At 40.9% G+C, this 27366-nt stretch overlaps 1 protein-coding gene across 1 annotated transcript in view; it reads right to left on the bottom strand.

Moving 5' to 3' along the window:
* LOC106738256 (ethanolaminephosphotransferase 1) overlaps nt 1–27366 on the bottom strand; it is an 84530-nt gene that overhangs the window by 36795 nt on the left and 20369 nt on the right. The window contains exons 2-5 of the mRNA XM_019498584.2: nt 19619–19687; nt 15994–16102; nt 12501–12575; nt 9143–9411 (exon numbers count right to left, since the gene is read on the bottom strand). Of these exons, the coding sequence (XP_019354129.1) occupies nt 9143–9411; nt 12501–12575; nt 15994–16102; nt 19619–19687 (522 nt within the window). The remainder of the gene's footprint in view (nt 1–9142; nt 9412–12500; nt 12576–15993; nt 16103–19618; nt 19688–27366) is intronic.

Below are 27366 nucleotides of genomic sequence, written 5' to 3'. Positions count from 1 at the left end.
GAAAAAGTGAGGAGATGAGGTGCAGAGACAGAGTTACTAAGACACTGGAGCATGGGAGAGAATTTGGACTGACTGGCCAAAGAAAGCAGGACAAGAAGCCAGGGAGAAAGGAGACTGAGGCAAAGAGCCAGGAAATTTATGTGATGGAGAGTGTGTGTGGATGAAGAGTACAGAGATGGAGATGAGGAATGGGGAACCAGTGAGAGGGAGAAAAGAAAAAGAGCAAAAGAGGATTGTGCGGGGAGAATTAGAACTAGCTAGGAAGAGCACTGGGAGCAAGATGTTGGGTTGAAAGAAGGATTTGGCCTTCAAAAGAAATTGGGAAGCTATCCATAAAGCACAACTGGCAATATGAGGTAATGGGAACTAAGATTTCACCTGACATAGGATCCTAAACAGACAAGAATCCAGAAATCAACTTAAGTAAATAAAAGAGGAACTTCTGTATAGTGTCTTATTGTAGCAAAAATGTATCTCTGACAATGTGCACACTACATTACTGACTGAAATAGCCCCGGGAACAGTAAGGCTGTTCTTCAGATACTCACTGGGAATTTCCATTGACTGGGAATTAGGTATTACACTTGCAGAATATACAAAGGATTAAGTTCACTGTGTTATTTTACAGCAGTTGTCCATGAAAAACACTCTACTGTTCTTCACATTTCTGGAGCAGCAGGTTTTTAATAAATTAAAGCTAAAATCCCAGGCCTGTCTAAATCAATTGCATAACCCTCTCTAACTTCGGTAGGGTTAAAGTTTATTTTGGGGTGAGGGGGTTTGCTATAAACCCCATACCATTTCTGGAGATGGGCCCAGACCAGTTATTCTCATGGTAGTGATGAAGTGATGTTTCAGTCATGATGGTCCAGAAGCTATTGGAGAAGCATATGCAAGGGTAGATGGTACCCAAAAGCTTGTCAAAGTATATTCCAGTCATTATTTTCCTGTACATTTGAATCTAGGAAGGAGTATAAGGGCATTGCTCGGACATGCAGAGTTGAAGTCAGGAAGGTCAAAGCAGAATTGAAGTTGCAGTTAGCAAGGGATGTAAGGGGTAACAAGAAGAGTTTCTACAAGTATGTCGGTAGCAAGAAGAGGATCAGGGAAAGTGTGGGTCCCTTACTGAACTGGGTAGGAGGCAACCTTGGGATACAGGATGCAGAAAAGGCTGAAGTGCTCAATGCCTTTTTCACCTCAGTCTTCCCAGGCAAGATCAGCTCCCAGACTACTGCACCTGGCAGTTTGGGGAGGAGGTGAGCAGTCAACAGTGGTGAAAGAGCAGGTTATGGACGTGTACAAGTCCATGGGGCCCAGATGGGATGCGCCAGAGGGTGCTGAGGGAGTTGGCTGATGAGACTGCAGAGCCACTGGTCCTCATCCTTGAAAACTCATGGCTATCAGGAGAGGTCCTGGATGATTGGAGAAGGGCAAACAAAGTGCCCGTATTTAAGAAAGGGAAAAAGGAGGATCCAGGGAAATACAGACCAGTCAGTCTCACCTCAGTCCCCAGAAAAATCATGGAACAGATCCTTAAAGAATCCATTTCTAAGCACTTGAAGAAAGAAGTGATTAGGAAAAGTCCACATAGATTCACCAAGGCCACGTCATGCCTGACCAGCCTGATTGCCTTCTGTGATGAAATAACTGGCTCTATGGATGTGGGGAGACGGGTGGATGTGGTGTACCTTGATTTTAGCAAGGCTTTTAATACGGTCCCCCACAATGTTCTCACAGGCAAACTAAGGAAGTATGGACTGGATGAGTGGACTGTAAGGTGGATAGAAAACTCGTTGGAGCATTGGGCTCAGAGGGTAGCAATCAATGGCTCAATGTTTAGTTGGCACCCAGTATCAAGTGGAGTGCCCCAGGAGTTGGTCCCAGGGCAGGTTTTGTTCAATGTCTTCATCAATGGCGTGGAAGATGGCATCGAGTGCACCCTCAGCAAGTTTCCAGATGACACCCAGCTGGGGGGAATAATAGATATGCTGGAGGGTAGGGCTAGGATTTGGAGTGACCTAGATAAATTGGGGGACTGGGACAAAAGAAATCTCATAAGGTTGAACAAGGACAAGTGCAAAGGCCTGCACTTAGGATGGAACAATACCATACACCAGTACAGACTGGGGGCTGACTGGCTGGGAAGCAGCTCTGCAGAAAAAGACTTGGGTGTTACAGTGGACAATAAGCTGAATATGAGCCAGCAGTGTGCCCTTGTTGCCAAGAAGGCTAATGGCATACTGGGCTGCTTTGATAGGAGTGTTGCCAGCAGGTCAAGGGAAGTGATTATTCCCCTTTATTCAGCACTGCTGAGGCCACATCTGGAGTACTGTATTAAGTTTTGCCTGCCCTGCACCAAAGAAAGGATGTGGACAAATTGCAGAGAGTCTAGCAGAGGGCAACAAAATGGTAAGGGGGCTGGGGCACAAGACTTACGAGGAGAGTCTGAGGAAACTGGGCTTATTTCTTTTGGAGAAGAGAAGACTAAGAGGGGATTTAATAGCAGCCTTCAACTGCCTGAAGGGAGATTCAAAAGAGGATGGAGCTAGACTGTTCTTAGTGGTGGCAGATGACAGAACAAGGAGCAATGGTGTCAAGTTGCAGCAAGGGAAGTTTAGGTTAGATATTAGGAAAAATTTTCTCACTAGGAGGGTAGTACCATGCAACAGGTTACCCAGAGAGGTGGTGGGAGCTCCATCCTTGGAGGTTTTCAAGACCCGGCTAGACAAAGCTTTGGTTGGGATGATCTAGTTGGGGATGGTCCTGCTTTGAGCAGGGGGTTGGACTAGATGACCTCCTGAGGTCCCTCCCAACCCTCATTTTCTATGATTCTATGAATTCCTGGTCAGTTTCTCTGACTATGGATATATTTTACATCAATGTAAAGGCTGATCAAAACCTGAAGGCAGCAGATACTTTTGGAAACATTTTGATTTATTTGAAAGATCATTTTTTTCATTGCAAAAACATTTTTTTTTTTAATGAGACACAAACATATATTTGTAACTAAATGCTTCCCTCGAATAAAATCAGTTTTCACTGGAAAATACCAACCCCCCCCAATTGAATATTTTTGGCTGTAAAATATAGTTTCAGAAATATTTTAATTTTTCACAAATAAAACTGAATATTTTTAGCAGTTTTGATATATAATTATTTAGATTTCCTTCTCCATATGCAAAATGTTGAAAACTGGCTGCCATGGTACTTCTAAGGAGGAATTCAAATGTGTGATATTTCAAATTAAAAAATAGGTTTCAAAAGTTGGTTTGAAAAAATAAATTAAGAAATAGGTACCCTCATCACCTTGCAAAAAGTGAAATTTCAAGGATTCTATATCTACTTTATATGTTGATAATCTGTCATAATATCAACAAAAAGCTTCCATCTATTTGAACAAATTCCAATACGAAAAATAAAGATAAATTCTACATTTGTAAAACTTCAGATTACTTGGCAGCCTTGTCAAGTTTTGTATATGTATTTCAAGATAATAAACAGTAGAGAATACATAATATCTGGGCAGTACTCCTCTGTGTGGAAAGGAAAGGAAGGTATTTATATATTATTCAATTCAAGGTGCTGGTTTTAACCTATAAGGCCATAAACCCCATAAAGTTTTAACCCTATAAGGCCATTAGGGACCACCTTCTGCCTTCTGTTCCATCATATGAAATAATGCAATGCTTCCCAAACTTTTCCTCAGCATGACCCCTATTTATGGCCCCATTTCCTCAGCATGGCCCCTCACTCCCAAGCCACAGTCCCCCACCCCCACAAGCCAATCTGCTGATGTTTCAACCCCATTATTTGTACATCAGCTGATATTATATATATATATATATATTAAAATTCCACACATGTGTTTGTACAGAGCTGCACAAGTACAATTATATATGTGTGTGTATGTGTATGTGTGTGTGTATATATATATGTTTAAAATTTCCAATGAGCACACTTCAATTTTATATATGTGTGTATGTTTTCCATAAAAGGTAACTTGCATTTTTAGCCTTTTCGCCATCTCTCTTTAAGGGGCTTCCCATGTCAATGGCTATTTGAATTGTTTTGTGCCAAAATTACATTTGGTACCACCATACTCTTCTCTTGCTGTAGCTGCCATTTTGAATCTGCAGAGGAGTAAATATAATAGAACTCTGTCTTCACTGGGCAAATAAATACCACTAAGGTAGAGTCCCTCTCTCAGTACTGAATGTTTTTATTTAATTATCTAGCTACTTATCAGAATCAGTTTTCTCTGATTAAAAAATTGTAAATTCTCTGATTAAAAAAACCCCCCACAATCTGCATTTTGATTAAAATGAAATACCACTATATATGTGCGTATGTGTGTGTAGATATGCATGTATGTATTAGTTTAACACAATATTTTTATTTATTAACAATTTTAAAGCAATTTGGAAGCTTATCAGTGACTCAATCACTATAATAAAATAAATTGTAAATACCTATCAATTTTGGCATTTGATTTTGGGTTTTTTATCATGAAAAATCATAAGTCATGCCGCCTTCGCTCCCCAGGACACGAATCCAGCTATGGTTGTTCCCCTCCCCTGCTTTGTGGCACTAAGCACCCCTGATACGCTGATGCCCTGCCCAGGCAATTGGCCATGATTCCCAAGTCACAGCCCCACAGCCCTGATGGTGCCCCTCACTCCCCACCCACACCTCCATGTCAAGGCAGAGTGGGTCAGGGAAGCTCAGTGCCAACCCTGCAAGCCCTGCACTGCTATGGCAAGGTGACCCCTGCCTGCCCAGTAGCAGCAAAAAAACCCAACTCTATGCTGCCACCCCTCTGGGCAGGCAGGGCCATCTCGCCATGGCAGTGCAGGGCTTGCAGGGCTTGCAGTCTCCTTTCCCCCACCAGACTTACCTGCAGCGAGCTGCTCTCCAGGCTGCCTGGCATCCGTCCATGTGCCCACATGCACATGGCACCCCCTATCTGGCTGCCCTCCTCCCACCCCCCATTCCCCTGCAGGCTCGACCTCCCCCCATCCCCCTGCAGGCTCAAACTCTGCCAGGCTGCAAGGGGAAACCCACAATTTCCCATATTTTTCTCTTTTAAAGGAGGAAATCTGGGTTTTACTGTGTTTTTTTCTGGCAAATGGAAAACCCAGATCCCTGGTCATGAAGTCTGCAACTTTATCAAATCAAGACAGCTTGACTTACCACTGGCTAACTGAGCCATGTGCTGCACTGAATTACTGGCAAAGTGAACTACTTGAACCAGTTCAAACCTCCACATCCTTCAGGTTCAACCAATGCACAATGCTATGCAGCACTTTCTGATGTACTAGGTGTACTATACCTAATATACTTAATATATGGCCTTTGCCTTAATGCCACCTCAACCCACCTTCACTCTAAATCACATTAACAGAAATTTAGATATATATGCTTTTCATCTGGACTTGGAAGTTACTAAGGCCCTGTCAGGTAAAGGTGCAATAGGATACAATGAATGATCCCTGGGGCTAGGGGATTGTGGGAGCCACAAACCCCCAGGCCTAGGGGTTTTATGCACTCCCCAAGCCTGAGAGATCGCAGCAGCCACAATCCCTCAGCCCTGGGGGTTTGAGGCAGCAGAGTTGGTAGCTTCTGGGGCTGACAGTCTCCCAGCCCCATCAACTGAAGGGGCTCCAAGCCACAGGGGAGACCTGGCTACCTGTGCAAATTAAAGCTCAATAACAATCAGGTATAAAGTTAGTACAAATTTTCAAGGTCTAACTTTATAGCTAGTGGGAGTTTTTTATGGCATAATAGCTACTTTGCACATGTAGCCAGTCTTAAAATGACTGCACAATTAACCAGTTAATTGTGTGATACCTGTAACATGTAGAGGGGGGGGCCTAAAGAAAATGAATAAAAATTAAAACAGAGGTGAATTAACTCCAGCTATGGAGCCATGGACAGAGATGTGAAGCTTGACAAATACAATTGTACTTACACAGTTGTATACAAACAAGCAAATGAGTCATTTGAAAGCCTGAGAGATGACAGGCTTTGCAGTAAAAGGTAGGCATTTGAAAGTGTGGCAAATTTGGTTCTGACTCTTCTGGAAGTAACTCAGTGTTGATGTGTCACATGTTTGCAACTTTTTTAAATTGAGACTTGTTACAAATTAACTCATTTATGTGCCCCTAGCCTGAGGGGCAAATAGAAACAAGAATACTGTTTTCTCGCCTCTCCTCGCATCTTGGATCTAAGTTTATTAAAGACCTTTACAGACTGCTGAATTAAACCTGTGAGGTAGGGAAGTGTTACCATTTTTATTTTACTAATGGGGAAACTGAGGTATTGTGAGCAGGGAAAGTAGTTGTCTCTAGATCAGCTAATTCCTACTCCTTTGATTTTAACATTAATATTTTGTTCCTAATGGATCCTCTTGAACAAGTATTATTTTTTTTACATTGGATCAATAATGAACAGCTTTCTGTGTATTTATATTCATACTCTGAACTATAATAGCTGAAGCATTCTTTACCCAACTATATCTTTCTAATCTGTCTGCATAAGCCTTGATGAAAAGCCTTAATCAGAGCTAGCTGAGTCTTAGAAATTCCAGATGTCAGGAAATCAAATTTTGCCAAGTTCTTTGCTGCTGTTTAGTAATGAGCAGCATGGAACTGGCAAGAATCATCTAAATTTCAGTCACCAACTGTTAAGACTTCCAAGATTCATGAGTTAACAGCAGCCCTGCCATGCAAACTGTCCTACCTCATTTCATAGGCTTCAAGACATCTAAGCTAACTGACTGTCCCGGTCATCTCATTTCCAAGTGCCTGGCTCCACAGACTTCAATAGTTTAGCAGCACAGGAAGCCAGCTAGCCTGGGGCACCAGAACCCCAAACCCATAGCTGTTCATGGAGTGGGGCTTCCCAAGAGCTCTGGACCCTGGAAGCCCTGGGTCCCCAACACTGGGTGGTCTGGATGGGCAGGCAGCACAGACTCTGGGAACAAGTAATCCAACTGAGTTGGTAGGAAGACAGGCAAGTTTCTATCAGAACCCCTTATAGTTCTATGATAGCTCATTAAAACAAATAGGTTTCTGTAAAATATTTTATTTTTTGTGAAAAAACGATGTTTTGTTGGAAAATTTCCAAACTACTCTAGGACTAAATTATGATGACAATTTTATGGCCATCAAGGTGTTACCTAGGATCTGGTTCCTGAAAGAGTTCTACTTAGAGGTTGGTTACCATATTGACTCAAATTTAAGATAACCCCCCCTCAATAATTAGATGTTATATATGGAAACTTTTTTAATTTGTTATAATTTTCCAGGTATAGAATCTAATTCATAGATTCATAGATGTTAGGGTTGGAAGGGACCTCAATAGATCATCAAGTCTGACCCCCTGCATAGGCAGGAAAGAGTGCTGGGTCTAGATGACCCCAGCTAGATGCTTATCTAACCTCCTCTTGAAGACCCCCAGGGTAGGGGAGAGCACCACCTCCCTTGGGAGCCCGTTCCAGACCTTGGCTACTCTAACTGTGAAGAAGTTCTTCCTAATGTCCAATCTAAATCTGCTCTCTGCTAGCTTGTGGCCACTGTTTCTTGTAACCCCCGGGGGCGCCTTGGTGAATAAAACCTCACCAATTCTCTTCTGTGCCCCCGTGATGAACTTATAGGCAGCCACAAGGTCGCCTCTCAACCTTCTCTTGCGGAGGCTGAAAAGGTCCAGGTTCTCTAGCCTCTCCTCGTAGGGCTTGGTCTGCAAGCCCTTAACCATACGAGTGGCCCTTCTCTGGACCCTCTCCAGGTTATCCGCATCCCTCTTGAAGTGCGGTGCCCAGAATTGCATGCAGAACTCCAACTGCGATCTGACCAGCGCCCGATAGAGGGGAATTATTTATTTGAGGGTGTCTTGAATACATCCCCCACCCCCCTGCTATAGCAGAGAAAGCAGTGGCTGGGGGGTTCAGGTGCCTGGGGGGGGTCAGATGACCCCCTTGCCCTCTGCCCCCCCCCAATTCTTGCCCTTGCAGCCTTCCTGCCCCTCTCACCAGCACTCCCCCACCCCCAGATCACCATGGCCTTTGCCCCTCCTCTCCCACTTCCCACAGTCTCTGCCCCTTCCCTTCATCCTCCTTACTGTCAGACACTACTGGGCTTCCTTCCCTCCTGGAGCACAGCACGTGAGAGCACGGCCCTTGCCAGCCATGCAGCAGTGTTGGCACTGATGACTGGCCAGGCAGGAGACAGAGTTTCCAGGTACTCTGCACCCAGGAGGCAATTCAGCCTCAGCCAGAGCTGAGCTGTGCCTAACAGTAAGCAGGGAAAAGCTGGAGGCAGGGAGCAGAAATTGCAGAGGACAAGTGGAGGAGTGGGCAGGAGGCTGTTGTGGGTCTGACTCTGGCCCAGACCTGAGCTCAGGACCAGTGTCAGAGCTGCAGCAGCCATTTGCCCTTCCCCCCAACTCCACTTTGTACACAAATCTAAGATGAGGTCTTTCCCCCATCAGTCAGCATGGGGGGCATGCTGACTGATGGGGGAAAGACCTCATCTCAGATTTGAGTAGATACAGTAATAAGTGGAAGATGCTATTTGGCAATATTTCTCAAAGACAAACATTATAAAGCACCTTACCCTTGAGTTTTTTTCAAGGGTAAAACACTTGGCAGAATTGTATGTGCAAATACAGTGTCATTTACATCCTCACATGATGTTAGATTTGATGGAACAGAGAGAATGAGGGTTCTGGTAATTTTATAGTAATGATTATAGCTTTTTTAATAAATGCCATTTGTCCTAATTCAAATAATGCACTAAAGCCTTATGCTGGTGAGGTAACTGCTACATTTACAATTTTAGGCAATGCCATAGTTTTAGTGAATGTCACAAAACAAATACAACTGAATGGCATCCTCATTTATGGCATCTGACTTCTATATTTGCTGCAGGCATTCTTTTTCCTATATGGCAATGAAACTCTTAATACTGATGATTTGATTAAGCATGCCCTTCCTTGAACAAATATTTCTGCAGTGCTTCTAGGTTTATGCTATTTCTTATTCAAATTCTTGGCCAAATACATTTGCCCTGAGCAATATTTTTCTCTTTGTTGTAGCACTGTTAAACACTAACAGTATTAAAAACAAGAATTATTAAATACTTACCACTTGGCTTATGTCATATCCCCAAGGAAGAAAAAGAACTCCTGTGTTATATTTTTCCCAGTGTGAAACCATGAAGTTCAGCAAGGCAATGCTTAATGAGAGAAACATTTTATGTAGGAGAAAACCAGTTTGCTCATTACCACGTGAGCAAAGTGAAAAAAAATTTAAGGTGAAGATGGAAGTAGCCCAGCTATCCAACCCATGGTCAAATAACTCCCCTAAGGGGGTGCTGCAATGAGTCCTTCGAGCATGTTTCCCATCTATGGAGTCTGGAAAGGGGGAGAAAAGAAAGAAAATTAAAGGCATGACCAAAAACAACCATTTTTCTCAGGTTTTTAACCTCTGTATGTATGGAGGAAAGTGTATAGAGCTTAAAGGTGCTTACTTACATTGTGAGAATCCTGCCTCCCAAAGGCTCCCCTGATATTCTCTCTCTATCTACATATTTTCTACCAATTTTCTCAGAGCCAGATTATCAGCTCTAGTAAATAGCATAGCTCTTTTGTTTACAGTAGAGTGATACAGATTTACATTGGCTGAGAAGCTGACATGGTTTCTAATTCACCCACTATTGTGTAAGGTCCTTTCTGACCTCTGACTCAAGGATCTTGTCTTAGTCTACTTCCTAAAATAGTGTGGGTAGAGCCAATGGACTTACATATTTAAAATTAGGAAATGCACAAGTATTTGCAGAAAAGAATGAGCTGAAGAAAAGCTTACAGATAAGTGGCTATTATCATGATTTAGAAAATAACAAGTATTTTTTTAATATTGCTTGAGTGTTACTTAAAGATTCTGTAGCTAATCTTAATAATTAACTAGTGATAGTGTCTTAGCCTAATTACATTATAAAGCAATAATTTTAATATGACCACCTCTACTTACAACTAATTAAAAGAACAAAGAAACTGTAGGTTGCATATTACTTACTTCTATGCGTTACTGAGCAGTATTATACATACTGCTGCATATATGCTTTAGCAGTCTAGACTAGAAAATTGTGGGTCCTTATTTTACGCTCCATAGGTTTTAGACATTTAACTGTTATTGTTACTACTTCAGTACTCAAAGAGGTGTTAAAAGCTGGGAGGTATACTCCATTAATATGAGACAAAAAACAAGTCTCCTAAATTGGTTTCATGCTGTCAAAAATAAATAATTTCATTAGACTGTTCTGTCTTCATCATCCTGAACAAAATTCCTTTCTCAATAGCACTACAGTGGAAATGAAATCACCTAGGGATTCATGCATAAGACAGTGCAGTGTGCAAACTAGTAAATGAAGTTGCCAATATCAAGGAAAAATATTTATTCTTTAAAATACGCTTCTAGAATACAATCAACAGACATATTTGCCTTCCTAGTACTTGAATAAACATAACTGTCCCAACTACTTTAAAAATTGTCTAACCTATATTCAAAGTGTGTAATTTTGGAGGAAAGACACTTTTTCAAAGAGAGGGATAAAAATATTGGTCCCTTAGTGTATTATTATCTAGTAATGTTTGCCACACGTGAATAGCCAAGTTAGGCTAGTAAATTGTGCAGATCATACTTCCTTATTTGTTTTCCTCTGGAGGACTGTTTTGGCTACAGGACTTAGGTCTCCAATGCTTTCATAGAATTCATCTAATAATAATAGACTAGAAAAGAAATAGAGAAATTGCATAATGCATAAGCAAAAATCAGATCTTAACAGACCATTTGTGAGTCTTACATAAGGATCTACCAAATCTCTCAGCAAAATAAAAAAAAGGTAGTTTCAGTGTCAATTTGCAAGCACATATCACAATAATTTTGTATATTTAATGGAAGATGTATATAGTCCAAAAACATTGTGTGTGTGTGTGTGTGTGTGTACATTTCCATTCCTCTAGTTAAGTCGTATATTTTGATTTTGGATTTAATAAACCTTGACTTGTCTTAAAGTTGACATGACATTTAAACAGCAAAAGCCTGTGTGTCTTATTCTAAGGAACAAAGTGAAAAATAAGCACTCTCCTTACAAAATCAAGAGCAAAGCGTCAAGGAGTTTGAAGGAAATGAGTATCTTTTTTTTTAAATGTACAAGATTTGCATTGTGTATCATAAGTAAATATGGTTCTTTATAGCCTTCTGCTGGGAAATGTTTAGCTGCACAGAGTTTATTCTATGATTAAATATTTCAAATTAAGATTCAGACTCCAGATGTAAAAAAATTCCATATGTATCAATTCATTATGGCTTTGACTGTCACCATTGCATCCTTAGTCTTTTAAGGATTAGTCATCAGAGGCCCAACTGGCCAATAACATACTCTGTTTTATAAGACTGAGTAGCAAAATTTCCAATTAGATTTCCAGGGTATCATACAGTTTGGAGTTCACGCATGTACCTGGAAATCTACCTCAGCATCAAATTCCTAATTATGAAAGATCAGTCACTTCATTAGACTCACTAAGGATGCAGAAGAAATGAGGATCATGTAATAAACAGCTACTTCTGCTTATGATTTGAAAGGCTTTAGCCATCAGAGATCTACTTCAAGTAATCATAATGCCAATGCCTTACCATGCTAGAGAAAAAATAAGCCTTGAACAGACATTTAGTTTCTCCTGGGAGAGTTGCTGATCTCCCAGGAGAAACCACAATTGTACAGATGTTCAGACTTTTTCTCCCAAAATAAAAATGGCTGCTCCAGTAGAAAAATAACCTGGGCACAACCAGGGTTAAATCACTTCCTGGAGAGTTTCTCCTGGGAGAGCAAATGTCTGTACATGATGACAACACAGGCTGACCATGAGCCATCTGGGTTAGCCAATCAGGGCTTTCCTATGCACTGCTCTGATATGTTGCAACACAGACTAAGGCAGCCTGCAGAGCATGCTAAGATGTGTGCACAGCTTTGCTGCTCCCCTCTTCCCCCTGCCCCTCCCCCCTGGCTGCACAGTGTCAGCACTGCAAGCTCTTCACTATTCACTGTTCAAGACCTCAGCATTTGAATGTCTGTACATCTGACTCTGGGTAAGTCTTACTACTATGAGAACAAACCAGGGAGAATTCTTCTAAATTAGTTTAATGTGTGTATGCAGCCATAATCTTAATCACTATAATATTTACAAGAGCATCGCGGAAGCAGTACAGGCAAACCCAAGGTTACACTACTATTAAGAAAAGTTTTAAAAATTCTATTGTCTTTTTTTAAGTAGGTTTCAATGGTCTTTAAGTTTCAGTACATTATCAAACAACTGAAAAGCAATGCTTTGCGAGCAGGCCAAAAATTTCTTTACAATCTATTTTGATTTAATATCAATATAGGCATTTATTATTTAAAACTATATGTAAGCTTCATATATGTAAGTTTTCCATCATACTTTACCTAAAGTATAAGCACAAAAGGTGGCAAAAGCACTAAACAGCCACACCCATGTTGGAATACTCCCAGGACTGGTACCTGAAAGAAACTGGAGGTGAGAGGTGGGAATAACAGAGGTTATAAATAAAGAAATCCACCTAAAAGGTGCATATGTGCATGTGCAAGCTATGACTAATAAGTTTATTAGATAAATAAAATTAAAGCAAGAAAATTTTGTGAACTGAAAACAACAGGCACTTTCAGTGATCCATATTAGTTACACCTAATTGATTTCAATCAGATAGTGCTTAGAGGGGCAAAATATTTACAGGTGCATTCACATTTTTAATATCAAAAGCAATATATAGCACATTTTTGCATCTTAAGTGACTATATAATTGCATGAGCTAATAGTGATAACAAGCAAAATTCTTCATTCATGTCCTGTGCAGACTAACTCATAACTAATAACTCTGAAAACTAATTACTGTAATAACTAGAAAAACTAATTGGTTATTATTTGTGCAGCACTCTGAATCCATAGAATATTGCATAATTTAAAAAAATTATTTTAATAACATTCATGTTAGTTTTGTACATTAGTTTCCTTTTATTTTTGGAAACCAATAGACTGGAAATGAACCTGAAAAAAGACAAAATATGAATTGGATAGAAGCACAAAAATGATTGCAAAACTACTGCATTTTTATCTTTGCCTACTTAGAGAAATAGGTCACTGCCCTCAAGAGCTTGCAAACTAATGAGGCAGTAGCATAGGGGTGAGCAATTATTTTGGCTGGAGGGCCACTTAATGAGTTTGGTAAACTGTTGAGGGCCCAAAGGGTAGTCCCACCTTTTGACAGGTGCCCCGCGCCCTGGTCATTATTTTGGGACTGGAAATCCTGTCCCTGACCCCTGACCTTTGCCACCAGAAGTCTAATCCCTTGCCCCCAGAAGTACTCCTTTTGGGAGGGTTGCCATCTGAACAAGAAAAAAAATCACATACTAAAAGTCAAACATTAATGTATTTTAACGTTATTGCAAAAAATAAGAGCCCTTGTTGGCGGGGGCGGGGAGGGGAGCAGTTCCCATCACTGCACACACTCCATCCCGCACCCAACCCCAGTTGTACAGGGCCTGCCCATGCCTCAGCTTCAGCCCCACTCCTTTCCTCACTGCTGTGGGGGGGTGGGGGCGGGGCAGATCGAGGCCCCAGTGGTGAGGGAGGGAGTGGTGCACAGGCAGGAGGAAGGCCTAGGGTGAGTAGGGCCCCAGCTGGGCCAGGCCTGATGGTGGGACAAGTGGAGCCTGGGTAGATCATTCAGAGGCACGGGGGGAGGGAGGGCTCCTGCCACTGTGCACACCCCAGAAGAAGTCTGGGGGGCATGTGTCCCTCATCTGTGCACAGAACAAAGGCGGCTGCTTCTGCGTGCTGCACTTTGCTCCCTGCTGCAGCTGCCCCAGGAGAAGCGCGATGCCACGTGCCTGCTGTCACTGGGCTAAGCTGCACCGCCTACCCTCCCGGTGGTGGGATGCACATGGCATCATGTGGGTTTTGGGGCAGCAGGGCTCAAAGACCAGCACGCAGCGGCAGCTGCCTCCACCCTGCATGCAGATTGGGGGGGGGGGGGGGGACAGGACATGCCCCCCAGGCCTCCATTTGTCCCACCACCTGGCCCGACTGGAGCCCCACTCACCCCAGCCCCTTCTCCTGCCTGTGCCCTGCTCCCTCCCTCACCGGTGGGGCCTTGATCTTCCTCCCCATGGCCCTTTCCCTTCCTCCTACCCTTCCCACACAGACTTACCTGCTGGGGGGGAGGGATGCACACATGCACCCACATAATTTTTTCTTCTTTTGCCTATGCAAGGAGGAGCTGCTAGAGGCTGAGGAAGCCAAGCAGGTCCCCTGGCAGCTGCAGCAGTGGCAACAGCAGTCCCGCCCAGAAGCTGGGTGTTTTCCGGGCTGGGCCCTTGTGCGCACCAGGATGGGAGTGAGGCACATGGGCTGGGTGGGATACAATTAATTGGTGGGTGCCTGCAGGCCAGATGGAATTCCCTGGTTGGGTCAGATCTGGCCCGTCAGCCATATTTTGCCTGCCCCTGCAGTAGCAACATTCAACCCTTACATGTGCAAACATTTTTCACAGGTTTTCTACATTCTGTGTGGGATACTGCAGACACATATATATATGTCCTTGATGGAATGAGATGCCAAAATCTAAAGCAATGCTACTAAAGACATTTTATTCAAGTTTAATGTCTGCCATCTGAAAGCAAAGATGTCTCTTTGTGATTCTTAGCTGCAAATTTTCAGCATCCCAGTTAACTGAATCAGCTATGCTTATGTATGAAGTTGATATACAAAAGATTAGTAATGACTTTTTCTATCAAGGAGAAATGTAACATTAGGAGTAGGTCTGAAAGCTACAGATATGAGTCCAAATATATGCTCACTTAAATCATGGTTACAAATATATTCAAATTCAGTGGGGCACCACAGTGTAGGAATCAGGGTAAAATTGGCCAAAAAAAAAGTGTGTGTTGAATATTCAAGCAATGCTTTTAGCATTTATCAACAATTCATTACTGTATATCTAATAATGAAGTGAATGATCACCAAGGTGAGACTAAATTGACATTGGATTTGCCCAGTCTGGATATATAATGCCTGTTCAGCTCCTCCTTGTATATAGACTGACAGCAGGCAGAACTGTTTTGATCAATATATAGCAAATGACCTTCAGAAACAGCCTCCTTAAATATATCAAAGGAATGAATAAGTAAAAATATCTCAAGAGGCAAAGATTGTTTTTTTCCAGATTATCCAGTTTATAAAAAGAAAGGATTTTGCTGTGTGAATCACCTGAGAGAGATCTGGGTAGTTATTCCTCCTACATAAAGATGAGGGGGGAACAACCCAAAGCCTAAGATGGGGAAGAAGCCCAGGTTTAAGAGTATTCAGTTCCAATAGGCTTTTGATCTGACCTATAATCAAAATAAGTCTAGATTCATACTTTAGAAAAAAGCAGATCTAAGGAAAGTAGTTTAGAACCCATTTTTGTTTGGTATTTGGCCAAAATACTTGAATCTGGAGACCAAAAACATGTTTATATCAGTAAAGATAATAGATACTTATTTGGATGCAGAAGATTGGAAAGTAAGGCAGGAAAATAATTTTTCAGGGCCTGAGGTTTTTTTTTCATGATTTATTTTACTTAAGAACTGATTATGCTATCAGAATCCTGTCATACTTCCTGAAGTCAATGGTAGTCTTTAGCAGAAACAGGATCAAGCTTACATAGCAAGGTTAAACTTAATGCTCTTCAGCAAACATTTTCAACCAATGGCCCTGACCTATAATAAAATATGTAATGACAGACCCCTGCATCCACCCACACCTCTACTGAAATCAAGGGGGCTTTGCACTGGTGGGGGAAGATGGGAGAGAGGTATCTGCCACCACACATGTAGAATGTGGCTTGAGTAGCTTCATGAGTCTAAAAAAAAGGATTATTACCTGATGCCGTGTAGTCCCAGTCATAAAAAGATAACAGAAAATAATTAATTAAAAGCACCACAAATCCAGAGAAGGTTAACAAGTTAGGAGCAACCCACTGAGGCACTATCTGTAAAAATATTTAAAATAAAGGTAAAATCAGATTTGGCATTAAGAATCCATTTTTGTAACCTACCATTTTATAATCTTTAAAGATAAGGCAACATATGTGTTGTCCATAAATCAAGAGTTTAATACCCAGCAGGTATTTCATATTTTTAAGGAGTTCTCAATTTTATATAGCTTTAACTTCTAAAACAAATGCATAAACATCTTTCCTTAAATACAGTACTGTCTCCTACCCTAAATATTGAACCATTTTTATAAATAGTGTAGCTTTAAAATGGCAGATTTCATATCTTATTCACACATAAATATAGTCCTTATTCTTCCTCACTCCATGGAAAAGTTTATCATGTTTCTATACAGAAGAAATGCAAGAAGACTGCAGCACCACAGTGTGGTATCCAGGCAGCATTTAGCATCCAGGCAGCATTGTGACAGTCTTGGAAAGTACTCTCTAACATGACAGACCCACAAAACTGTAGAACTTCAGAGGGGATGCATCTATAATTAGACCAATAAAAAATGAAAGAAAGAAAATGAGATGCCCAATGAAAAAGCCTACCAGGTAGTCCATTCTCATCTACTCATTCTAGGCCCTACAATTCTCAGATCTTCACAAAGCAGCTGTTTCCAGGTTCAGCTTCTCCATCAACTTTTCCTAAGTGTTTCTCAGCTTAACATATCAATTTTTCTTTATTATTTTTTGCTAGAACACATTTCCAGAGAAAGGATTTTTAATGGTTAACCACAGCTGTGACTGTCACACTGTAACTATGGTCAGTGGCAGTAAATTAATGCCACATGTGCATGGCAGGAGTTGTAATTTTTGGGATGAGGAATAAAATTTCACAGATTACAATCATGCAACTGCTGGTGCAGGGAGTCAGTATCAAGGACAGGTCCCTAACGGCAAGCTTCCTGCAGCATGTGTGGAGCCTGAAATCATGACTCCAGGCTTCACATATACTAGCAATTTGAAACCATGCGTGGTATAGCCCTGCATGGGCTGCCTGCTCTGCAGGCTTGCAGGTTTACAGGTTCTAGGTAGGGGAATTTGATGGGCTCCTCACTCCTGGCAAGTTTAAACCTGCACATAAGGAAGCAGTGCAAGGGCTGCCCAGTGCGCAAGCTTACAGGTGCCAGGACTGGAAAGCTCACTAAATGTAGTGAATTCTCATAGGATTAACATGTTAATCGAACATTAATGTCTACAAGTGGTTCATGTGCATAAAAAGCGCTGGAGGCTTTATAAGTGAACTGTGTGACATGTTTGAGGAATGGAAGCACTTATAAAGAAGAACCTCATCAATATCAAACATAACTAAACAATCCAAGTTTAATTTCCAAAAAGGATGCCATCAATAAAATAACAAAGTAAACTTGAAAAACACTTAATTCTTTCTTTAAATTGTGTTAAGATAGTTTTTACCTACAAATAAAGTAAATTTGAAATTAAATTTGGGACTAAGTTCTCTATTAGTTGCATTGGTTTTACATGTACCTTTTCATAGTTTGGAAATGTTTTTCTCTGCCATTTTATTATGTAAACGATCCATATATAAACCAGGACTAGCTGATTAACACTTTCTGATTAGGACATCTACATGCTATTACAATACAAAAAATTTGTAAAACATTGTGAAACTGCCAGTGTACTGGGGATCTGGACTTAATGGGACTCTTCCAGTCCTATGTTCCTAAAAAAACCCTGAAAATAGGGAAATTTCCTAATCGTTTTCATTTATTGTCTCTTAGCAATTTATTTTAACAACAGTAACTAAAAATCATTGTACTATGATTTTTAAATATGATTTTATTTTTACTTGTGTCAGATTGGTCTAGTCATTTAAAAGCATTACATAAACGATATGATATGATATGATATGATATGCAGTCCTGCATATAGGACTGCAATTATGACAAAATACTTTTATAAATCTTTATTTTCCTCAAGGTTTCCTAAGGAAAACATATACAAAGAATGCTTCCATTTCTCTTACCCATCTTATAACATTGATGTCAAACTCAGCATGCTGAGCAACATTTGCAATACTGTACTCTTCTACCTTTTTATATCAAGTACTTGCTTCCAAGCAGAAAACGTATGTGTGACACGAGTAGGACTAGGTAAGGATAAGACAAATTATGAAGATCTACCTGATGCACATGTTCTTATGCAAGTTAGGACACTTGCTGATGAAGAGAAGCATGTGGTCAAGGCTCTGATCCTTTCCTTCTATTTTTATGTGTAACTGTGGCCTCTAATTAGGGACAAGAAGCTAGAAGAGAGTAATTGTGGGGCAGGAAACCTTGGAGAGACAGATTATAACTCAGACTGGGCCAGCATCAGGAGGCCTTGTGATGAACAGGGCAGACAAAAGCACCTGGGTTGTAATTCCAGCCATCTGAGTACTGCCTCTGATACTGATGATTAACACTAAAGGCATGGCAGATGAAGTGGGGACGTCACCATTAGGCCTCGGTTGGAAGCTAGGTGGCAGAAGACCACTTGTGAGACAACCAGGCCTGTCACAAAGGGGATGGGGAACTTATTTATTCCATTCCATAATATGATGGAGACAAAAAATTATTTTCCTAAATTTGCAACCTATCAAGAGTTAATTATATAAAAATGATTGCTCTTGCAACTCATCTTCTCTTTTTTTTTCATAAAGTGAAATCACAGTGCTCATCTTATGACACCTCGATCATTTTATGTGACTATACTGTGTCCATAAACACAATGTTACTGTTGGATTAAGCATAAATAGTATCCTAGTCATAAAACAAAAGTATGGAAAGATTAGAAAAATTTCTGACCAACTACATCCATTTTCTTTTGAATTGATTATATCTAATCTCAAGTTTGCTCAAGTATATTTTCCTTTCGTATACACAGAAGATGCCATTAGTTTCTTAAATCTCAAGAAAATACAGATTTATGTAAGAGATGATTGCTAGTATTCTCCAGTTAACCAAATGGTAAGTCGTACTTAAAAATATCTGCACATCCTATTGCACCCAAGAGATAGCACCCTCTTTTTTTTTTTTTAATGAGCATGGAAACAGCTTTCATTTTCAGTCTTAGAGAAATGCCCAATGCTCCAAGATCAAGTGCCTTTGCAAGAATTTTAGACTGCATTGAGATAAAGAGTAATCTAGGCAGCATATGTTGTAGGAAAAATCAATTGTACTAAGGATAACTTCCTATGTCACAAAGCTGTGTAATGAAGGATATTAAAAAAAAAAGTCTTCACTTCTGTATAATGATGAGGACAAGCTATGTACAACTCTGGTGAGAAGGTATGTATACACATATAATATAATGTAAAAAAAAAGTGCCTTGAATTATCTCCATCTCAAATATAGCTATCTATTCCATGAAATTTTTTTTTCTCATTCATATATTTAATTTCAGCTCTAAAATCATCATTTGATATATAAAATTATATATAGCTTCTGTACCTTAACACAAACTTTTACTTTTGAATGTCATGTTTGTAAACAAGAAGACTCTTACCTTTACAATTTGGTCCCACATAGGCTGCATAACATGTACTGACAAAGGGTTTGTATCCACAGCACTGTACTGTAAGAGTGGGGCAAAACAAATGTTAAAATATACAACATTGAAAAATTGTTTCTGCACGAAGCTATACCTTTTGGACTCTTAAAGCAGATCAACTTAGATTAGCCTGAATGTTTACTCTGCCACAAATAAAATTTAAATTTAATTGAAAAGTGCTAACCTTATAGTAATGCCAGTAACATAATAAATATTTCTCTCTCTTGCTTTCTCAAAGAAATAGAGACCAGTTCTATAACAATATTATGCATGGAATAATCACTGTTCTCAGTGTTGGCAGATGACAGAACAAGGAGAAATGGTCTCAAGTTGCAGCAAGGGAAACTCAGGTTAGATACTAGGAAAAACTTTCTCACAAGAAGGGTAGTAAAGCACTGGAACTGGTTACCCAGAGAGGTTATGGACTCTCCATCTTTGGAGGTTTTTAAGATACAGCTAGACAGTGCCTTGGCTGAGATGATATAGCTGGGGATGGTCCTGCTTTGAGCAGGGGGTTGGACTAGATGAATCCCTGAGGTCCCTTCCATCCCTAACTTTCTATGATTCTGTCAATTCTTTGTATATTTTCTATGATATCCTTTTAAATACTGTATTGTATCTCTCTCTGGTTAAATTGTCTTCAATTGCATCCTCTGAAATGGGTGTTTTCTGTACATACTGCTAGAACGTAGACTATCTAGCTCACCTGAATGATAACTAGAACACTATTTTCCTTTACATGTTAGAAACTAGTCTTATTGCAGCTCTTGTATCAAAGTGATCATAGCTCCACTATTCTAACTGTTGCAAGGTAATTTCACTGCAAGAATCTTGGCATGTGATAAAGTTATGATAAGGCAATAGGGGCCAACCTTTTTAGCAGGCATGTCACAAATTAGCCTCATACCCTCCCTGTATGCTACTGTGATCCCCCTCTCTGCTGTGATCTCCCCAATCCCCAGTCTGTTCCCCTGCTTTCTGTCTCTTGCCATATCTCCTGGGCTAAGTACAGACATTCACGAGGTTACATTGGATTCAAAATGGCTGCCTGATTTAAACTTAGCTAGTTCCGGTGCCAACCTTATATTTACACATCTAATTTCAGTGAGCGGCAGTCAGTCTAAACCCATGACTGTACAGAAGTTCCATGCATATGAACAGGTCTAAAAATCACAGAACCCAGTTTAAGATAAACCTGGATAAGGGTGGAGGTTCACTGGGGGGGAACCCCACCCCACCTGCAGGTCATGCCTCCCCCCAACCTGTGTCGGTCATGCCTGCTCCCTCCTACCCCACCCGTGGGTTGTGCCTGTTCCCCCATTCCCCAGAAGAACCTCGATCCCCTCCAGCTTGCTGGACCCCCAATCCCCCTGGCTACCCCCACCCCCCATCCTGACTTACCTGATATCAGGCAGCCATTTTGAATTGGTTTAACCTCCCCCTAATGCCCCCAAATGTCTATACTTAGCCCTGCCATTCTGCCTGTCCGCTCCCTGATCTGCTGTGTACCATACAGGCTACCTGTGCTATTTGTGGTACTAGAGCCCTAAGAGAATATAAAATATCTGAACAACTAAGAATCTAGGTAACAATGAAGTATTCTACAGTTTTGTTGTTTTTTCTCTTTCCTTCATCCCCATTCCAAGCCTAATTAACTTTCATTTAGGAAGGACAAAAATACAAATAACAGAGGTACAACTTTGTTCTTTCTATGTACCCACCAAACCTAAAGGGACCTACAAATAAATGAGGCTCTACATCTGCATTCCAGCAGTACAAAGGGTATGTCTATGAGACACCCCCACTGGAGTACATGTTTGCAGGCACACCTTGCTCCTGCTTCCATGTGCCAAGCATGGAAATGCAGCAGCAAAGCTGCTTGAGAGGCCTCTATGGCTGCTCCATAGTTAGGGACCTATTTAATTCATGGATTCAAGGAAACCACAAAATCCAGGATTTTCCACAAAATCAACAACAAAAAACCGTAATAAAAATAAAATGCTGGCTCCCCAGTAGGGGCAGGCACTGGGTGGCAGGAAAGCACAAAGGACAGTAGATAAGATGATGGCTGCCACCTTGACCCTCCTTCCCCTGCCAGGGCCTCTGCACCAATCAGGACCAAGGAGTTGGGGCAGCACAGGGGGCAGCCAGCAATCAAGGTGATTCATCCCTCTTTCCCCTGGGCCTTTCTGCCAGACAGCACCAAGGGGTGAGGCTGCCATGAAATGCCCATGAAATCAGCTCTCCACACTGTACACGGGCCATGAAAAACCTTTGTCTCACTGAATTTAAGTAGGTCCCTATCTATAGTATGCTACAGATTAAGTAGGTCCCTACCTATAGTACCTTGAGCCTTGATGTGGAGGTGATGCCCTGCGCTGATGGTTGGGCATGCAGTGGAGCACCCCTTCCAGGATATACCACGAATTCTATGTAGACATACTATAGTATTAGTGGGTTAACTTTTTTGGTTACCATTTTACAAACATATAGTAAGAAGCAATCTCTGGCCCAGGGAGTTATAAACTAAGTAACACAAAAGAAGATGCTTGTGACCTAATGGGAACATCACTATTATAATTTAGTTAACTATGAAAAAAGTGACATGAAAAGAAGATAGTGTTTCTACAAAGGAGGATGCTTATTGTAAAAGTGACAAAAGAATACAAGTATAGCTAGGGCTGAAGCAGACTTTGAGAGTGTGCTCTTTCAAGCAGAGCTTTGTGCAATATAACTCTTTTTTTCTTATCCCTCTGACAAGTCCACGAGTAGATAATTCTGCTCCTGCTTTTAGCAGAATCAATAACTATACAGGATTCATAAAATACATGATCTAATCTTTAGTAAAATCAATAAATGTTTTCTTTATTGAAATCCAAAATTGAAATGCATATACTGCTATTTCTTTACATTATTCCCATTTTACAGCCTTAAATTGCTGAAGTGGATTTGTGTGTTCTTGCTTGTTGTTGTTGTTCTTAACTGATAACATTGAAATCTTGCTTGGGGAGAATTTTCCCTGAAATTGCTCAATTTTTGTTAGAAAGTCAAGTCAAGGGCTTTGTTACTATGCTTGTTTTGCAACCAATATAAACTAGGACACAAAACTGTTAAGCAAACAGCCTGTCCATATTTACAACAAACACTGCTTTCTAATACAGTACAGAGTTTCTTTCAACAGGTCAGGAAAGCTAAAATAATTTTATCCTCTTCTATTTGGATTTGCAGTTTGAACTATATGGGATTTGTGCCAGTAACTAAGCCCAAGAGATTTAGGTAATTTTTTGCTACTTCAGACACTACTGGCAGCCTCAAAACCACTTTGCAGCTGTTGCCTAATCCTACAGGCACCTACACTTCTTTGCAGGTTTACCTACACAGAGCTACTTAAGTCCAGATCCCCCCATAGTACCTGAGTTGGAGTCCTAACTCAAGTCAATGCTATAGAACTGGGATCTTCAAAATTCCTTACTTATCCTGGTTGATGAGAACCTGCTTGGAGCAGGCACAGCAAATCGCAACACTGCAACAGTGTTTTTAATTCTGCTCTATCTAACCAAGCACTGCTCTTTACCTCTACGCTTTGCTTCTGCTTAGGTCAGCTGATTTCTAAGGATTACTTTCCTTAGGTGCCAAACTGTAGAAACTTGAGTTCCCCAACTGGGCACTTCAGGGTTACTCCAGACATCAATTTGGTCACTTGGATGAACTGCAGGCTTTTGAAGAGAGCTCAGAAAAATGTGAAGAATTAAAATGGAAAACTGACATTTCTTCTTTGAATAATTCCAGCCTCACTCTCATTCACATGTACACACAGTAAATGGTGTTCGAAAAGGTATGTAAATATTCTTCCATCATGGTAGCAAAAATACAGCTGGCTTAGCTGTATATCAGATCTTATTTGTTATATTCTGCTCCAAAGAAAATATTCACACCCTTCAAGTCTCCAGGGATTTATTGTTCCTGATTCTTTAGAAAATTAGTGGGTGCATCTACAAGTGCAATTAATGCAAGTGAATAAACTCCAGTGCAATGTGAGCGTGAGTATACTAATTCAGATGTTATCACTTAATGTGCATTTAAGCGCAGTAATTTACTACGCCATCAATAGTACTTGTGTCTGACGGGACTATTTGATGGCACATTAAATTAGTACTGGCCCAATTGCCATGTATGTGTAAATAGTGACACTTTACTCTGCAGTAAATTAGTCTACTGTGCAGTACAGTGCATGTGCAGACACACCCAGTTAGTAGAACAGAGGTACCCAAATTATGGTCTCTATTTCTTGATCGGACATTAGGGTGCTACTCAGTCTTCTGAAATAAATGTGCCTGCCATTTACTGTGCAGTAGTCCCACAATTTTCATGCTGCTTCAACAACAAAGAAAGGCATCTAAGTTAAAGATCAGGAATTGTTTGAAGACACGATTGTCCTAAATACTCTGCATCCATCTAAGTGTAGCGGGTGCTCAGCACCTTTGAAAGTTAGGCCTTTCATATCTTGAATTCTCTTAAAGTTAGGTAAGGTTTCAAATAAGGAAGGAAAAGACAAAGAATATTAGTGGTAATGTGACAGGATAAGGGAGAAAGGGAGGGGAACAAGCGTGCATGCATCCTCCCCCTTACCGGAGCTAACACTGAAACCTGCCAATGGTATGGGCTCGCCACTTGAGCCAACAAGAAGCAGGTCCTTTCCCCCTCTGCAACTGGAGGCAGGGGCTGAAGACAGCCCTGCTGGACCACAGCCCGAGCCCACCCAGAGTGGAGGTTGTCTCCTGCCGGGACAAAGGGCAGACTGGTCTGCCTCTGTAACAGGTCTCACTGGAGAGTGGGGGAGGAGCCTCAGTGACAGCACAGTGGGACACGAGGGAAACCCAGGAGCTCTGGTTCTACTCAGGCTTTCCCCAGCTAGCATGTTCCCTTTCACCTGCAGGGGCCAGGAAAATGACCACACTGGAAGTACCCAGGCCTGATCCAGCTGGAGCACCACAAAGAGTAAGCACTGAGGACTGGCGAGGGGCAGCAAATCTATCCGCATTTTTGTTTATTTATTCCAAACAGACTCTTAGGCATTCCAGATGGGAAGACCAGCATTGATTGCATCAGAAAGCATTCTGACTCCAGCCCGGAGATCAAGTGCAGTTTGAAGTGCTCCCAGCCTGACCCAGGGCCCAAGGACTGACCTAAAGACTCAGAGGTTGGTGGAGAAGCTCCCAGTAGACCCTGTGGTCCTCAATCAGGACAGCACCCAATGGTAGAGAAGAGTGGGCTGTTTCCTGAAGGCTATCGCACCCAAGGGGAGAGGATACATCCAGGTCAAGCTGGTTGTTGTGAGGACTGCGACATCGTGCCTGTACAGCAGTGGTGGCTATATGTGTTAAAGAGGACCAGGTTGGCTGGCACTCCTCTCCCCACCCCCCAGGAGAGCAGAGGGGGCCCAGTGAAAGAATTCTACAATTTAACATCAAGTTCTGGCGGGTGAGTCTGGAGGTGGGGCCAGAGCTTCTTACCAGGATTCCTTAACAAGCAGTCGGCTGGGCACAGCCATAACCTGTTACAAGTAGGCAGTAAAAAACAGTGTTATAAACTGAATCTGATTGCTTTAACTTCGTAACTGAAGTGGTAATAATGAATGTGTAGTGCTAGCAAGATAAATGATCATCTACAAATATAGGATTGGAACATAATCTGTTAATGTCATTACTATTATCTATTTTATGCTATTAATAAGACAGGCCTTGTAACTCTATTGCATTTTTCAGTAGGGTGCTTCAAAGGAGTTTCTAAACATGAATACATTTATAAACATTAAAATATAAAATACATTTAAAACATTTACATTTAATTTTTACTTATGTTTGTAAGAGAGGTGTATATAGTATTATTCTTTTTAGAAGGTTAAAATGAATGAGAGGCGAGGCCATGTTCTCACATGTAGCCTCACATGTTGAATGTCCAGTTTTAGCAATGCAAAGTCTAATGTTCAGGGCTAGTACCTATACATAACTACAAGTGAAGTCCAAAAGTTTTTTTGCATAATTAGCACCACTGCAAACAGTCATAGCTATCTGGGTTAAGGCCCTGAAATAAGATGCTGCTTTCTTGGGCAGCAGAAAAAGCAGTACTGTCACTTCTGCAAATACAACTTTGCCATTTTGAAATCAGACTTATTCATTCCTAGTCTTGTGCTTCAGACCCAAAACCATCTTTCCTCCATCTGTAAAATCAGTTCTAGCAACACCAGTTCTTTTCCAGCGGAGACAAGGCTTTACACAGAGCACTGAAGCAGTTAAATACAATGAGCCTGTGCAACTGTGCTTGTAATAGCTCCAGTGCAGCCTGGCCCATTTGACCCTTCTAAAATTGTACAGTTTTTTTTTAAAAAAAAGCAAAATTCAGTACTTTCCTCACAAATCTGAGCATTACTTGGATAGAAAACAAATTAGTTTTGGTATTGCATTCATTTTAATGGAAACAAAACTCTTGGATTTTTGAGAAAACAATAACCCAGGCTTTAGCAAAAAGTCTTAAAGGGGTACAAAAAGGCTCCTGGATATTCCTTTATTAATGTTCTGATAGGGAGCTCAGATTTATCAGGATTTTTTAAGTTCATTACAAAACACTACAATTATTATAAAGCTTAGTATTTAGACGAGTTGGGAAAAGAACTTGGATTAGAGCTGGCATGAATCCAGGCCCACCCTGCTCCTCACTTCAGATACACTATATCTGTGTTTACAAAAGCAGGCAACAGTTTGAAAGTCACCTGGGTTCCCTGCTCTAGTAATGTCTCTTAAGTGCTAGACATGTGAACAATTTGCAGTTACATGACTTTAGACGCACAGTAACCTATTAGCTCAAGTTCCTCTTCTCTTTAGTCTTCCATCTTAGCCAAGTCTGGCTTCAATTAACAGATCCCCTACTCCAAGGAGTTCAAAACCTTCTGCTGAACAAGAAGATCAAGAAGCAGAGAGAGAGCTATAGCCTGGGAAAAGGAAGGAAAATGTGAGAATAAAAGGGGGGAGGTGGGGGGAACAAGCCAAAGAAAGGGCAAAGACCAGATAGAAAAGAAAATGGGCAGAAAGCAAAAGACACTTTCACACTAGGCAGGGTTAAGTAAACTGGGATGGAAGGACAGAAATTTGTTGTCCTACCCTTGCTGAGCTCTCCTTTAAAAAAAAGAAGCAGCTTTGGAACCCCTAAAACATTGAATGTATTATTTGGGGTTATAACACAGAAAATTGTATTTCTTTTATTTTACATATGAATGGTGACAAATCTTTAACAGTACTTCTGCATATCTGCCTCTGAACTGCCTTCAAATGATAGATCAGGAGACACATTGTGACTTGCCCAGGAGTCATGCAGCTAGTGAGAGACAGTCAGGAGTATTGTTTATAGAAACATTTTGCATAATATATTAAACTTAAGCACAAGTAATGTGAACTATACAAAGAAGGTCTGTGTACTTCAGCTCAGTTTTGTACTTAAAAATTCATTCTTGTAAAAGAAAGAGAAATCAGATTATTACGAATGCAGTGGATGAAAAACTTTTATTTAAAAATGGGCATATATCAGGTGACAGTCATAGTTTAAGTTGAAATACGCAGAAGATGATTGCGTGCGCCAGTCAATATATTATCTGGAATTGAAAGTCTGTCATTGTAGTAAATTACTGAATAGTAGTGATTTCAACATGG

The sequence above is a fragment of the Alligator mississippiensis genome, chromosome 3 (genome assembly GCF_030867095.1).
Source record: "Alligator mississippiensis isolate rAllMis1 chromosome 3, rAllMis1, whole genome shotgun sequence".
In the NCBI taxonomy this organism is placed as follows: Eukaryota; Metazoa; Chordata; order Crocodylia; family Alligatoridae; genus Alligator; species Alligator mississippiensis.
This window is presented reverse-complemented; position numbering and strand designations above follow the sequence as displayed.